At 34.6% G+C, this 17,029-nt stretch overlaps 2 protein-coding genes across 3 annotated transcripts in view; one reads left to right on the top strand and one right to left on the bottom strand.

Moving 5' to 3' along the window:
* Positions 1-636, top strand: part of LOC113517620 (uncharacterized) — a 12,559-nt gene extending 11,923 nt beyond the window's left edge. Inside the window, exon 3 of one of the 2 annotated variants that reach the window (XM_052901447.1) lies at positions 433-636. In XM_052901447.1, coding sequence (XP_052757407.1) covers positions 433-636 — 204 coding nt within the window. Of the gene's footprint in view, positions 1-40; positions 333-432 lie in introns of those variants that run through there. The other variant, XM_026902353.3, reaches the window with a different exon arrangement.
* LOC113517619 (nipped-B protein) lies at positions 605-17,029 on the bottom strand. The gene is made up of 26 exons (XM_026902352.3): positions 16,451-17,029; positions 13,904-14,072; positions 12,902-13,503; positions 12,545-12,726; positions 12,237-12,468; positions 11,026-11,187; positions 10,575-10,762; positions 10,180-10,417; positions 9,438-9,706; positions 8,763-9,008; positions 8,441-8,659; positions 8,154-8,336; positions 7,329-8,081; positions 6,710-7,030; positions 6,191-6,329; positions 5,938-6,062; positions 5,611-5,845; positions 5,367-5,521; positions 4,477-4,741; positions 3,962-4,152; positions 3,334-3,530; positions 2,968-3,091; positions 2,743-2,889; positions 2,346-2,539; positions 1,657-1,831; positions 605-974 (listed from the first exon to the last, which is right to left on the bottom strand). The coding sequence occupies exons 1-26, from the start codon at positions 16,515-16,517 to the stop codon at positions 795-797; spliced, it is 5,958 nt and encodes a 1,985-aa protein (XP_026758153.1). The 5' UTR covers positions 16,518-17,029; the 3' UTR covers positions 605-794.

Below are 17,029 nucleotides of genomic sequence, written 5' to 3'. Positions count from 1 at the left end.
TGGTACGAAAACATTCTCATATGTGCTTGGTCTGTTCCAGCAACAACCTGTATCGCATGAGTATCCGCACAAGCAGCGCATCCGCAATCTTCGCAGACTCATAGCTGAGGGCAAAGTGAACCCTACTTCAGAGACGCTGATCTTTTTCCTATGCAATAAGTTTGCCGTTTCTGAAGAACGACAGGATAAAATATCTGTTTGATTGCTTTATATTAAATCGTTTGAAAATTATAGAATGTTGTAAATTGTTATGATAAAATTTTCGTAAAATGAAGTGATATGAACAGGGTTGTAAATACAAAAGATAATTTTGTAAAAATCTAGCCTTTTAACTTTAATGTTTTCTTATCATAAGAAATGCAGTTTATTGCAGTACCCTCAAATATTAACATAATTTTTTATTTAATAATAATATTACATTATATATTTAAGTTCGAATGTACAAAAGTCACGAGTAACTTCAACACGATAGCGCTCCATGCCGTGCGACAAAAAGCTAGTTCCCGAATGTCATACATGGTCTTTCGGAGTGGAGTACGCCACGCATATCTCAACAGACATAACGGGCCGATAAAGAGAGCGCCTTCTCGAAAAACTCAAGCCATAGTAGGTACATATACTTTATATTCCTCATAAAAATTATCTACACACAAGACTTTAATATAAAAACAAAATCGAGCTTCTCAAATATAATTCACTTAGACAAACGGCGCGGACGGCGGCGCGGCTCGTGCCGGCGGGCGGCGGTAATGTACAGCGGCGGCGGCGGCGGCGGCGGCGCCCTAGTGCGGGCGCTACGTGCCGGCGGGCGGCGCGGGCGCCGGCGTCGTATCGCCACTGCTCGCCGTTGCTGTCGTCCCCGCTGCCGCCGTCGCGCCCGATGTCGCCGTCGCCGCCGTGCCCGTTGTGTTCGTGGCCGCAGTATCGTCGTCATCTTCTTCTTCCGGATCGAATTTCAGCATTAGTTGCTTGAACTGAAAAAAATAAACGATTTAGAATCGATTTTGAGCAGTAAGATTTTTTTTTTATGAAACTCAGTATTGCAAACAAACTGACGGGTCACCTGATGAAAAGTGATAACATGCCTATATACAAACGACACTATGAACTTCACAAAAATACTTTGCGATGCCCATGGTAACTCTCATGTTATAATTTCACAGTGGCAGAAACACGAGTTAGACACAAAATATAGATTATTTACTTGAATATTACACGCGTTGCCCACGCGTGTAATGAAAATACATCATTCGCGCTGACATCATTTTGTCTTCTACCACTTCCTATGATCGTGCCACAGGCGAATTTTTGGCGGACATCAAAGATCATCAGTTATGTGAATACGTGTAAATAACATTCCAATATTGCGCTCATTTTATAAATCAATCCGGTTAATTTACAGTTGACATACAATGTGTATTTATATTTCTAACGATAAATATGAATAATTATGTTATAGGAATAAATTACATTAAAAAATCATATATTTAACTTTAATAAGATCGAGTGATGTATCTGTAACAATGTACTGCATTGTTTGCGATTGAACGCGATACGAGTACTGCACGGCAATGCCGTATTACAATCAATAATATTAACCTGTGGAGAAGTAGTATTGGTTATAAATTAAAATGAGATAATAGGCAGCGTACTTACCTCTAGATAGTCGTCGACGAGCCGCCGACAACCGCGCTCATCGAGCTCCTCTTCATCTTCGACGTCATTAAGCTGCGCGATGGTAGCCTTAGGCTCGAATATAGGAGCGTGCCGTCGCGAAATTGCTTTCTCGTATACTTTTACACTCTCTGAAGGGGAGTATTGGTTGATTTTTCTGTAAAATATAAATTTATGTAGTCAGGTAGCTAGGATGTGAATTGCATAGCGGGGAGGAGTAAGTGGCTGCGAGCATACGTCTTCCAGTCTGGAAGAAAACTAAGCAAGAGACTACCATCCAATCAAATATGGACGTATAATAATCGAGTATACATAATATGATGTTATTATTCCTTTTCATGTCCATTCTTTTCATCATTCAATGTTGTAAAAGGCGACTAAAGGAACAAAGCAGAATATGTCAATGCAAGAGAAGGAAACTCGAATTAATTCTCTTTACCAGGCAATTTAAGTAACCCAGTAATAATAGGTTATAACTTCCTGTTATAAGAGAAACTTTGACGTAACAGTGGGACAACAATAGAATTTTATGTATATATTATTAAAAATTAAAAGCGTTCTGATATTTATGTACAGTAACTTTTTAAGTCACCACTTTTTTCCTTTGTATATAAAAACTTGATATATAATCACATGTAAGATATAAGATCACGTATAAGGGTAATACTAACGCATCAGTGAAGCCGTAGAGTTGCTTGAGGTGCTGTTTGAGTACGAGCAGCAAGAGGCAACCGCGTGCCTGCCGCATGGCGTCACGAAGTGGCCGCGTGCACACCGGTAGTCGCGCCACCAGCGCCTCTGCCTCCTCGTCATCCTCCTCCTCGTCCAACTGCTCCTTTTCCTCCGTGGTCGTTTTTATTAATCCCTTCACATTATACATATATTTTAAAATCTATCAAATCAACAATTGAAAAATGTAATCGATATAACAAAGCCAAAAGATTTACATCAGAACGAAAACAATTTTGTAAGTTTTTGACAGTATATTTGTCATAATTCTAAAACTTACTGTCAGTAGCTATCACAGAATAGGACAATTTGTTTATTTAAAACCTTTATATACATTACCTCGCGAAAAAGCTGCAGTAAATTTGATCCCGATGTCGAAATTATAATATCAATGTGGTGTATTATAAACAATGGTTCATCTTGAACTTGGTATGGGAAATAACTTAAGTTGTCTGCCAGATACAACATTTGATCCAAGGGTGCAGTCTGTAGAAGGAATTAATAATTTGTTATATTATTAAAGTTTTTTTTTTCTGTATGATTAGCATAAATTGTAATACTAACAGAAACATCATCGAATTGTTTCAATAGAGACAGAACCAATGCTCGCCGTTGCGGCCGCGTGTTACGCAGCAAGGAATATAGAAACCCATTGAGTGCTGTTGGTAAATCGTCTTGTTCCTTTTTCCTAAAAAAAAAAAATATTTGTAACTTATTTCTTCAAATCCTGTATGTAAACATTTGCAATAATGTAAAGGTATGTTGTTTAATTATTTATGTAACTGATTATAATATTCCATTATAATCAGTTACATAAATAATTAAAAGGTTAAGTAAATAATTAAATACTTTAAAGGTTCATTAGCTTCAATTATGCCTAGTAAATGTACAAATACAAACTCCATAAAATTAAAGGTTTAAAGGACTTACCTGAACCCTCGTATAACATCATTCTTTGTGCTTGTTTGCAATATTTTTTGCAACTGATATGATAGTCTGATACCAAGTTGAGCCTTCATGTGAATAAAACCTGGGTACTTTTTATCTATTTCTTGGAGGTGTTTATCTGCCGTGTGTGACACTGTCACCTCAGTGTCTGTACTCATACATATTAAATAGGGAACAATCTGAGAACAAAAATATTATTTATACATACATAAAGAAGAATTGCTACATAAATTTGACAATCTTTGCACTTCTTATTAATTTTCAAAAATTCATAATTCTAAATTTAAATACTTATTATTTCATTGGTATGTTTGTGAGCTTTTTTTTTTTATATTAATATGTAAGTATTTAGGAGAAATAATATTTCTTCCAGTATTATTTTATAGTAGGCATATACAGGCTCTACTTAGTTTGAGCCGAGTAGTCCCGGCATAGAATAGACCATCCCTTCATTTCCTGTGATATTTATTTAATTATATAATAACACGTAAACATATCATTTAAAAAAAATTAATAACTAGATATTTTGTTTTTGAAAACTCTTAATAAAACAATCTAACAAAACTATTATATGCCATTTTGTGCCATGAAATAAGTCTCTTATACACACCTGCACGGGATGCACGAGACCCTGCGCTAACACCAACTGCACGACCTTCATGGCGCTGGAGCGCACCACTGTGCTGCTGTGCAGGAATGAGCCCAGGATTTGTTTCAGGTACAGTTGAATCACCGTCGACGCCATGCCAGACGATACATCACCCATCTCCTTGAGGTTTTCGTGTTTCGAACGTTTTGACCCTATAATGTATGGATTGATTAAAGATGAACGACATTATCAATTTTAAAATGCACTATTTTTGTAAATGCTGATTTTGAAAAATCATAAAAGGACAAATTCCCTTTATATATCAATTTCTAGCCCAAGTATAGGGATTATGTACGCAAGAATTTGAGTACGGTAATGTTTAGATCATTTTAATTAAGTCGAACTGAATAAAAGATAAAATTTTATGTATGAAATATCAAAACATCCTACATTTGATAAAACTATAAATGCTTGGTTACATATGTTAGAATTAATAAAATAAGAGAATTATATACGACTCCTGGTAATGAACTTACATTCTTTATCTTGTCTAATCATTCTTTGTTCTTCCTCCTGTAAGTACATTTCTATATTTCTAAGGACGTCGGCTTTCATTTCTACAGGTGCCAGGTCTGACGTTAACAACTGATGATAGAATTCCTTTAATTCTGGCCTTAACATAAATTCGTAATGTCGCACGCCAACTGAACCGAGCGCTTTTAATGTGTGTGACACAAAATCTTCGTCTTCGAGATTCACGAAGAACATTAATGTTGTGTATACTTGTTCTTTAATGTCACTCTACAAACAATAGAATATAAGAAATATTTATATAGTTTAATGTTGAAATAATAATAATAACTAATTGTATTACTGCCCATACTTTATTGAGTATATTTGAACTTAACAAGGTCAAAGGCGAGTAGAGTACTTCTCGTGCCAATTACGTTTGATGACATTTCATAAGACTCTTTGAGGAGTCGATTGAAGAATAAAATTGATGATTCAAATTTCACAACTATTTGATATAGTTATTCTAATGAGTCAATAATATTGTTTTAACACTATAATGATTACTGTAAAGGTTATACAAATGTTTTTAAGCGCGTTCATAACTTTTGCTCACCGACGTGTTAACCACGTGTCGGTAATCAAATACATTGAAAATATTTCAATTATTTCTGAAAATCCACAGATAACTGCGACGTTGCTATATTCGTTCGTTATAAACGCTCTTAATTTTTTTTTTAAAGGATTCTAATAGGTGAAATGGTACACAGTCTAAGTAAAATTTTTATCTACAGTAAAATATAAAGTATTACATACTAGATTATTGAATTTAATATAGTTTTATATTTGTTGCGTAATATGGTTTATTAATCAAAGAGCAGGCAACTGATATGTTAGTCTAAACTTTTGTACTTACCGGTAAACCTTCGATAACTTTTGTTTCTGTAAAATCAAAATACCGCAGTAGTAACCCTACGATGAAAAGTGCACGTCGAAAGTGCGGTCGCGTATTTAACGTTCGGGTCATTTCTGGGTTGCGTTGCCAACTGTGTTTCCACTGAAGAAGAATTCCTTAAAAAACAAAAGTATATGTAAATGTATTATCAATTATTATATAGATTTTTACGCAGATAATACATATCTGTTGGTAAACTTCTTACCATGATATTTATTGAAGACATCCCTAATGAGTTTATAGTTGTGCGTGAGATTATTTACAATGGCCGCTAAGCAAGCTATACACGAAGCTATCACAAGTTGTCCTCGTTGCAAGATCAGCTTTACAGCATCTTCTTCCAACTGAGCAAGGAACACTTCACTGGGGTGTTCCATCAGAGGTACTACTAGCTCTAAAGTTGATGCCACCGTTGACATAATTTGCTGTTCATACTGATTCTGTAATTACATAAAAAGTCATAAAGTACTGAAAAACACTGCTTCGGCGGTTATCTTTTTTTCTTTACAATTATTAGAATAAAGTATGTTACCTGGCATTTCAAACTTAGATACGGTTGCAATGTTAGAGCATGATTTACTAGCAACTGAGGCCTAATTTTCGCAAATAAATGTAAAGTGGAAAGGCACGCTAAAATACGCTGTGAAGATCCAGAACCTGTAAATCAATAAAACATAATATGTATCCGTTTATATATTAAGACCGTGTATGTTATTATTATCAACTTATTTTAATTTCATATAAATATATGAAATTAAATTAAGTTGCAAGTTGTTATAACTCGCCTTCGGCACTAGATTCCTCCAGCTGAAGTAAACTTTCTATGAGGCAGTCAACAATTTGTTGGCACGCTACTAGAAGTGATTTAGGCGGCTGATAAATTATTTTAGTGGAGTCATCTTTGTCCTCCTTTGGTTTAAATAACTGCAAATAAAAAAATTACGTTAATAAACTAGTTACAAAGTTTAATTTTAAAATCGACAGATTACATCAGAAATGATAGAAAGCAGATCGAAATAAACAATGATCAAAATATCTGATAAGTTTTTAAGATTGTTCAATCTATTGCACATAGGATTACATGCCCGATGTTACGAATACATTTGGTCACAAACATTATGACATCATAACCTTCAAGAAAAGAGCATATTCGTTTTTAAAAGGCCAGCAGAACACCTGCAATGCCGTTAGTGTTGTGGGTGATCATGGGCGGCGATATTCACTTACCATCAGGTGAGCCGCATGCTCATTTGCTTTCTGTGTTGCAAAAAATAAATCAAAAACTGCATAAATATTATACTAACACTCATCAAAAGTTGCTGAAACCATTCAAGACCCATGTCTCTAGAGGATATTACAACATCTGTAATATTAAGAACTTTTCTAGTGAGTGGATCGGCAGCAGCTGCGGTCATGTCGAGGGAGCCGGGCCGGATCGAGTTTGGGCACGGACTGAACCACATGTTCTGGAATACTTCCATCACCAACTTTCTGATGCCTTCCTCATCATTCACACGCCTAATCATTTTTACGCAAATTTCGGGGATCTTGGGGAATTCAGGACATTCTATACAAATGTCTTTAAGGATTTTAATTACCCTCTTCCGCACTGATACACCAGTATCCTGAAATATTAAATTTATTTTTAAAATTATTTAGTTAAAAATTTGTTAAATATTTAATCAATTCTCACTTTTTTAAAATTCGTGCTTGGAACTCAGCCGCAAAGCAAATTTTCATAGTAGATCTAACTATAATCTTGACATTTTTTGTCGAATTTTGGAAATATGGCAGAAATATAGCTGCAGGGACTCCACCGGAATCGGCTAATTTTGAAAATGGTCTATCAGAAAAAAACGTCTAAAAACCTGTGTTATAGACACAAAACTATTGTAAATTTTGAACAGAAAGTGAAATTCTTACCAATATTCTATTTGAAAGCATCCCGTAATACTTGTCGATGAGATCGGGGCGGCTGAGTACGAACTTGCCAACGAGATCAACGGCGGCCTCACGCACGGCCGTCGACTGATCGAGGAAGGAGCGGTTGACGCCGATCTGCATGTCAGGGCGCGCCAGTACTGCCGGGTCCGCCTCCACGATCATCGCTAGACACTTCATTGCCTTTGTACGTATCGCTATCGTGTTCTCGCACAGTATCACCAGTATTTTCCGTAAATACCTGTCGAAGCTCTGCGAGAATGACCTCTTCGAGGCCAAGTACTGCGATATCAGTTCTGCCCCACTATAGTCGATATACGACTGCATAACTTGAACTTGTGCGCCCCCCTGGTATCGGAATGGTCTTATTTTCTCTATAAAAAAATGTTTTCGCCTCTCGACAGTTTTGAATTTCTCTGCAGACATTAGAGCGGTGGAACAGTGTTTTTTATCTGATTTCGAGTCCTTTGCTCCACTGTCGCTGTCATCGTCTGCCTCAGATTCCTCCTCGCTAGTTTCGTCTTTGTAGCGTCTTTTTGTTTTATGTTTTGGTCTTTTAGTGGGCGATGAACTTTTAGGCTGGACTACCATATCTCTGTACCATTGTGTTATGTAGAAATGTCGAGCACAATTCCAGGCTTGATCTTTTTGTCCATTAATGGCCAAATAATCAAGCAGTACTCGTTGAAGAAATTCTGTTCTTTCTTCATCTTCATCTAATCCTGATGTCACGCTCTGTAAATTAATATTAGTTGTACAATTTGATTGTAATTGAGGTAGATTATTCATAATTTAACGCGGCCATACCTGTGTTTGATTGCCATCCTTTTCTTCTTCTGCGCGTATGTCTCTTACTACAGCATCCATAGTAGCAAGTTTAGTACGTGAATGGACACTGTCTCTCCTCAAACGCGCTGCCACCAAACCTAAGTACTCTAATGATGCCACCCTCACAGGCATCTCCATTGATTTATCTGACATGTATTTCACCTAGTACAAATGATACACATTGTAACCACCTATATCAAATGTTTAGCATGTTATTATATTGACAGTAAAATTAAAAGAGCAATACAATTATGGAGCCCACTAACCAGCATCGTTCCAAGAAGACTCAGCAGTAGCTCAGTGGCAGGCCACTCTGGTTTATTAACGGTGGTAAGAAGATCGTGTACAAAGTTCTCAAACAAAGGCCTGAAGTCCACTTCCTCCGAGCGGCTCCGGCACTTATTCAGGAATGACGTTAGGAATGTACCGCCGACACTAATTGCTGCTTCGTATTTGGATATAATTAATAGATCTTTGTCCACGTGCTACAAATATTAATATTAATTTAGATTACAAAAAAGAAAATAGAAAGTTCAAATAGAAATAAAAAAAAAAGAAGAAAAACTTATAGGTGTAAATTATACTTACTTTTTTAGAATCAGACTCAGTATTAGGTTCTTTATCTTTATCTTTTTCAAAAGATTTGCAAAGTGTCTCTGGCAAAGTGACTACACATTGAACTAGTTGAAGTACAAGTGCTGTCAACATTTGTATATGTTGGTCCGAGCTCAGTTGAAAGGACCGCAGATTGTGCTTTGAACTGGGAATGCGCGCTATGGATGCTAAAATGTCTTCGAGCAAAAGTCGCCGGTGTTGCTCATATTTTGTAAAGATCTGTGAAAATATTAGTACAAGTTATGTTATGATCTAAAGTGTATTTTCAAATGTTATTTAAAATTAATGTTAATTTTTAATATACGATACTGACTATCGGGATTTTAATGAACTTAATGTTTCCAACAACCGTTTCGACTTCGTCCGAAAGTCTTCTGGAGGCAGATGTCTCAGCATCTCGCCTTGCTCTGCGAGCCGCGGCTAGCAGTCAGTGAAAACATTGGTGAAGGCGTAGGCGGGGACGGATAGCAGTGGTAGCAGCAGCAACTAAGACGATAGTTCAACAACACTATCGTCTGCTATCAGCAGCAGCGTGCAAGACGAGACGCTGTGACGTAAGCACTCTGACGAAGGCTTCCGGATGAAGTACAAACAATCAAAATAATAAATATATACATAGATATATACATCTATAGACAAATAACGAACCGTAGTGACGAGTTTCAAAGCGGCGAGCTGGAGCTCGCTGACGTTCTCGACGAAAAAGGGCGAGACACCAACGGTGGAGGCGTGCAGTACGGTGGTGTCGGTGAGGTGATGCGCGGCGAGCAGCTCGGCGAGCAGCGTGACGCACTCGTGCACCTGCGTGTAGAGGTCGCGCGCCGCGCGGCCCGCGCCGCCGCCGCCGCCGCCGCGCCCGCGCCCCCCGCCAGCGCCCGTGCCGCCCGCGCCTCCGCCACGCCGCTTGCGGCCGTCCACTGCCGAAACCATTGTATAGGATAAATCCAACTGAGGTGGTTAAAAAATTTATCATACGTCTTCATCGTCACGATAAGACCAATATATATATGGAAATTTAAATGCTGTTAACAAACCCAATTAACGTGAGAGACGGCAGTGGAGTCCTTTGTCTTGATTAAAATGCATGCGTCAACATTTGGCCATAACAACAGACAACTAATTGCTTCTAATTAGAAATTACTTCCACTTGTCCCTTTGTATGTCTAAACTAATATTATAGATAGAAAAAAATCGAATTTTTGTAATGGATAAACTCAAAAAATCTATCAGAGAAACAGTTTTTATAAACTTATCAGATTATAAAAACTGTTTCTCTTATAGAAAGCTACAATATTAACAAATGACAAGAAAAGTGAAATCCTCTATATAAACATGTGAAGACAGGGCAGGTCATCCATTACATGACATTATTTACACAATAAAATCTTACCTTTCTTTTTAGATGTAGTTTGTATACTATACACAGGATCATATACACAATATATTGTATTATTGAGTTGGAATTTTATGAACATAATAATTCTATCTATAACATCTTCGAGAAACACGCGCTTCGGCATACTAGGTGAGGTCATTATGTACAATGATGTTAAACACGCATCCGAAGCACACATTACTCTCTCTAAAGCAGATTCAATCCATATTTGTCGCATTTCTTCACTATCCTCCTGAAAATTTATTATGAAATCATGATTACATTTCTTTTTATTTTAAATTGTCTTTTAGACACAATTTATTTACAGTTTTTAGTGTACCTTTTGCATGGAAAAGTAGGGTTTATATTTTTGAATACCAATGGGAAATAATTATAAAAACTATACATACAGGATCTCCCAGAAGAGACATTTTCTCAGCAGCGCGTATATTTTTTTCCAATATGTTTAATAATCGCACCAATCTATCAGAAGGTATTGCTTCCATAGCACTAAGATTTTTTAGTTTTGCTGCTTCGGAGCACAGCTCTTGGAGTTGATATCGTGAAAGCAACAGTTCTTCAGGAATATCAGTTCCTTCTACAAGCAATGAATACATATTTAAATTATTGTCTGAGTATCAGTATATAAAAAATAAGGTGTTGACATTCCTTTAGTGTTTAAATAACATAAATAAATTAATGGTTATGATCATCATCAAGTTTATAATCTAATCTAACGTTCAGACGCTCCCTATATGGCAGGCATAGTCACTTAGGTGTACTGAAATCTCAATAAAATTTAGAATAAAAAAAATCATCTAGTTTGAGATACACAATTTTATATTATGAAATGAAGCTTACCCATTTCATCAGTTATTATAACGTCATCATCAATCGTTTCAAATACTGATTCAATTAACTTGTTAAAACGCTGATACGTATTAGACTCCATTAGTTCGTCTACTGATAACATCTCTATGACGGGGACCAATCTTCTTTCCACTTTTCTTAGTTTAGGTCTGACTGTAAAATGAATTTAATTTATTACCACCAATAAGTTTCTGCATTCATAACGAGTCGCATAGATCCAGTAGCAACCTTATCAGGTATAGAAATTGACATTAGCCAAATCATAGGTAGATCTTTATTTTTCCTAGGCGAAGACACATACAGGCGTAGATATATATCTATTATAAAGAGGTTATTATAAGTTTGGATGTTCGGGGTAATCTCCAGTACTACTGATATGATTTTGAAAAATATTCATTGTACAAATATATATTATATCTGAGTGCTATAGCACTCAGGAACTATTTATTTTAGTATATACATTTCCAATAGTTAATCACAATAACTGTAATTGAAGTCAGCAGAAATTCTTTAATGTAAAGCAAAAATATTCATTCCATTTAGCTTTACATGAAAGTCCGTGACACTATATATCTCAGCCAAACAATTAGTTTTATGTTAAAGGTAAATAATTTTACAAGATAAAGTTTGAATACAGGTTTCAAGTACAAATTCTTATAAAAACAAATAGTTAAATCAAAATGGAAATTTCATGGTGTTAAAATTTCACAGCATGTTAATTGAGACAATTGGTCAAAAGATTTAGAAGTAAAATTATTACATTCTTACAAAGCTAGCGTCTGGGACAGACGCTGACTGTGCGAGAATAGTAAGCAGGGTGCGGAGGTGAGGGACGCAAGAGGAACTATATAAACGTGCGCACATTAAAGTGCTAAATAGGCTGTTGATTAGTGCAGTACTTTCACACACGCCAAAATACCAGCGTTACTAAAATATGTTGAACAGCTTAAAAGTTACAAAAACAAATATTGCATCCATGCAAAGCCGGGATGAGTCACTAGTGTTTCTATATAGAAATAATAGATATTTTATTACAATTCTATCAACGAACACTTATTTTTCCACTTTACTTTTTTTCTTACTGAAATTTGTAGGACATCTAAGCCCCCAATGATAAGACAGTTTTTAGCAAGCAGTTACCATTGTTAAAATTAGGATTCGATGTATAGCATATATTGTTGCAATAATAAAAAAAAAAATACCAATGGCAGCTTCAGCTTCTTCCTTTTTGCTGGCTTCTTCATGTTTCCTTTTAACTGCCTCCCAGTTTTTTTCTCTAGCTATATCTATAGCTTCTCTTTCTTTATCTACAGGAGGTGCAGTGTTGCTACCTTTTGTTTTGAGTGGAATATTATCATCAGAGTCAGATTCAAGTGTACTATTTTTTCTTGACCTTTCTTCATTTGGGGATTCATGTTTTTTCAATACTCCCTCCTACAGAATGTAAAAGTTTTGTAAAAAAATATTGACTAAAGAATTCATACATAAATACAATATTATGATGACTTACTGATAATCGTCCTATTTTTACGACTGGGTATCTGTTATTTGTTACATTCATACTTTTGGTGGGTTCTTGTTTGTCTAAAATACCAGATGACGGAGCGTACGGAGCACCCATCGACGGCTGTGGTACATGCGGCTCCAAACGTAGAGGCGATGGTGCTACACTTGCTTGCGCTGGGGATTGACCTGTATAAAATATATATAACACTTTTAGTCAGAAGTTTAAAAAACATATTACATTTTTATTAAATTCTTATATAATTATAATAATGCTTTATAACAGTGAAAAATTTTTTTCATTGACGATTTTTTTATATTTTATTTGTAATTTAAAATGAGTAATGTCAATAATAGAGCTTACCTTGTTCAAATGCTTTATCTTGAGATTGCATATGTATTCTTTGAGGATCAGACTGATTGGTTGGTGACATAGAAAGAGGATCTTTCTCTTCACATAAGTTAGTGCCAAAATTTTGATTATCTTGAGTGAGACTATTGTAGAATCCCCCATTTTGTGAATTAGTGCCAGCTATATTTGATAAGGGGCTTGTATAAACATTGGAAGAATTAGCATTATTCCACAATGGAGATACATTGTTTTGAGCGGTGATATTGACTTGGGCGCCTGGCCTTGATTGGGAGGGTGGAGAGCCCATATTAACATGAGGAGACGATTGACATGGTGGTGCTAACAGTTGTTGGTTTGGAATTGGTGCAGAGTGTACAGCTGTTCCATGTGATGATGGACTTGAATGAACAGTATTGTGTGCTGTATAAGAGTTATATGATGCAGAAGGAGACATCCCATTGAACTTTGATGTATGTAGATGATTGCCCCAATGGTTTCTTTGTTGCTGATCAAATACATCAGGTTTCACATGTAAGATAGCTTTCAATAATTCAGGTGTAGCTTGTTGAGGTGCAGGGCTAACTGCATTAGATACGGTCTCATCCTTAAGATCACTAAAAACAAACAATTGATTTTTTTCTAAAATGAATACTAATCATATTATTAGTTGAAAAAAATATAAGTAATATAAGCAGTAATTCTAGAATCTTATCATCAATTCTATTCTAAAAACAACAGTTATAATGGGGTTGATTCTATGACACTCTTTCTCTAAACTTATTAATTTATGTACATTACAAAATTACTGTTTTATGGACCATCATAAAGTAAATTTATAATAATTTTGATTTAAATCTATCAGAAATCTAAATAACTTTGGTCCTTTAAATAAAGATTTTGCTGTGATATAAAATTGCAATTTTAATTTTAAGATAGATTTAGAGAAATGGTGATTTAAAATCAATCCATATTATGCAATATAATATATCTATGTGATAAATAAAACACTCTTACATATGTTGGACTGAAGTTTGCATAAGAGACTGCAACAACAATGTGACCAAATTCTCATCTTGGGTGGCAAGCAATATTGCTGCTTCTTCAGCAACACGTGGATGAAATAGTTGAGATTTGTTGTTTAATGTAGATGGTAAAGGTGTAGGAAGTGGTAACACTGGTAAAACTGAAAAAAAGTATATAAATATATATTTATATACTTTTATTATATATATATAAAAAGTGAGAATATGTACATACATATTCTAATTTTTTATTACAACAATTTTTAAACATAAAATTTTAAGGAATGTATCACAAAAGCAGAAGGGAATATTATTGTCAACTGATTTAAAAAAAGGAATAAGGTTCTGTATTTCGTTGTATTTTTATTTTCATTACTCCATTTATAAACTGATAAAACAATTCATTTTTTATCAGAAAGATATACTTAAAAATTGGTCCTCTTTTATTTATATTGTCAAAATTATCATGCAGTGGCAGTTGTTATCAAATTACATATTTAAAAAATAGATATTGTCATCTGAGTCTGTTTTAATCAATGGTTGTTAATATGCCTTCTACCACAGTTCACTTCAGGCAGGTAGCCAGTCATAAAACTATAAGCAAAATCCTTTAGTAATATGGATAAAACCATATCATGCCAACCTTAAATAATAATTGAGATAAGGGTAGGAAGATGATGATGCCTTCTACCACATGCAATTCTGTTTAATAAGAAGAGTAGTATTCTTTTTGTCATTGTTAGGAATATACTCTGTCAGGTTGACCTTCCAGTGGTCCTCCCTGGAAACTATCGTCCTGAATTCCAGGTGTATTAATCATGACGGGCTAACTGATCTGACTTTTCATTCTCACTGGTACCCCACCGGCATATATTGTTAATGCAGGCGGATTTACCGTTCCATTATCATCTATTAAAAAAATTCCTTGTTGTTTCACCTTCCTTGGAAACCATTGTGTTTAATTCCTAGTAAATTCTCAGCAATGAACCGAATCACTTGACATCATCAACATCTATTGTTAGTCACTAGTACACTGCTAGCATATACTAATAGTGCAAGCAGGTAACGATTCCATTTTTAGCACATTAAATATCCTTCCAGAGAAAAAATCACTTTAGTATTATCTGCGACCAGTTAAAGACTAGAGCAGATGTGTTCTTCATATTAATGACAAGAAAATTCTCTTTAAAAGAGAGTATCTACTCATATAACTTTATTTTAGCCCTATTATACTTGTCTTTGTTGTTATATTCTTTTAAACATAGATAGTACAGGTAAAAATATTAATCAGCTTGTAGCAAGTTACTTAAGATGATTCTTTGGTTGATTTTTGTATCTTTCAGTTGTGAGCCTCATTTTGTTCTTGAGAGTGTCAATTTTCGGATGATCATAATCAATTATAAGTATAATTCATTATTAATAATAAACCAGGGCAATTTAATGTTTATCACCATAAATCTCAGTATAGGATTTTGCAGCATTTGTATCATACTATTTAAGATATATGTTTTTCTACAATTATAATCTATACTTCCTATTAAAAAGTTATCTATAATAAATTTCTAAATTATATTAAAAAATTAGTATTCTTACTTATAATTAGCTATGTCTATAAGTTCCGTCACTCCACTAGGTGTTTTTTTTATACCACTGAGGTTGCAAACAAGTATATGGCCTACTAGATGGCAAGCAGTTATAGTAGCCTATGAACATATGCAATATCAGGGACATTACACATGTGTTGCCAACCCTAAAGAAACCTTTATCCCTTTTTGAAGAACCCTATAGTGTATTCTTTTGGAAAAACCTCGACAGGAAGCTATTTTCATAACCTAAGTATTATGTTGAATGATTGATTTAAAAAAAAATACTTATGATGTTTTACATCTAAAATACTATGACTGTGTCAAATATAACTAATATCTTAGAAAGTACTTGCTTCGGCAGTACATATACTAAGAACTAATGTCTTATAAATTCTTTGTATATTATAGAATATTATAGGAGACTACAGTTTGAAAACTGAATAAAATTGATAAAAAGTTATAAGTAAAAATTTATTAATTTACTGCTAGAAATATAAATGAATTATAAAATTAATATCTGAACTTTCCCCATATCGTGTGTTAACACTGTTCATACAAAAGATTTAAAAGCCATTTTAATGTTAACTTTAGCCTATTTCAATAGAATCTGAATTGAATTTAGCAATGAAAAGGTAACCAAATTGTTGAAATTATCACAGAATCACTTTCACAATGAAATTATTCATACATAGTAGTACAACAGTAGGCTCACTTATGGTCAGGACAATTATTTGTTTGTATTATTTTATTTATTTCATTTGAAAAAATATCTAGACCAAATTCCTTAGGGAAAGTTGTAGTTTCTTAAATAATAGTATTAAAGAGATTGAGTTTTGGATGGATATACATTTTTTATTAATGCCACATTATAATTAGTCAGTAGGTGACTAATTTAAAACAAAATAAGCAAATTAATAAGTAATTAAGAACAATAAATAAAACATCGTACTTACGGTCTGTCAAGCTGGCGACACCTGCTAATGTTGTAACAGGGACACTAGGAATATCTCTTTCGTTCATTTTGAATGTAAATCTGTTATAAATAGTAAAATTTTATTTCTCCAAGTCCTCTATCACTCTCTTAGAAGAAAAGAAAGTCTTTGGTGGTGTACAGTATTCCGAATCGTTTAAAGTTGTTTGCGTAGTCGTCGATTCCATTTTCATTTTATTTTCGACATACGTAACACATAACACAGCGATAAAGAAGAATAAACTGTTGACGATTTACCATATTATATTAAATTGACAAATAAATAACTAACAACAAATATCGAGATTGTTGTGAAAATGGGGCAGCCGTCAATTTGATGCTTTGTTGTGCGTTGTGCATCAAAACGAAGGTCAGCGCATCTGTGACACTCCCAACGAAAAAACAATATAAAAAATTTTCACGAACAAAATAAATTTTCATTTACATTAAATTTTCGGATAGCTTCTCGCTAAAACATTATGCTATTTCTAATTTATTTATTCAGGGCAAATCAAACATAATCTCAACATCTATGCAATCAAGAATTCTGTTTTTTTTTGGT

The sequence above is a fragment of the Galleria mellonella genome, unplaced genomic scaffold (genome assembly GCF_026898425.1).
Source record: "Galleria mellonella isolate WM207_F2 unplaced genomic scaffold, CSIRO_AGI_GalMel_v1 utg78, whole genome shotgun sequence".
NCBI lineage: Eukaryota > Metazoa > Arthropoda > Insecta > Lepidoptera > Pyralidae > Galleria > Galleria mellonella.
Note: the sequence above shows the minus strand (reverse complement) of the source record. Positions and strands in the feature narration are given on the sequence as shown.

Excerpts from the sequence above, each read along its gene's own strand:
- LOC113517619 (XM_026902352.3), bottom strand. The coding sequence starts at position 16,517 with ATGAACGAAAGAGATATTCCTAGTGTCCCTGTTACAACATTAGCAGGT. Across the intron at positions 5,522-5,610 it reads TGTCTTCAATAAATATCATG|GAATTCTTCTTCAGTGGAAA; the intron begins GTAAGAAGTTTA and ends TTGTTTTTTAAG. Across the intron at positions 4,742-5,366 it reads AAGTTATCGAAGGTTTACCG|AGTGACATTAAAGAACAAGT; the intron begins GTAAGTACAAAA and ends TATTGTTTGTAG.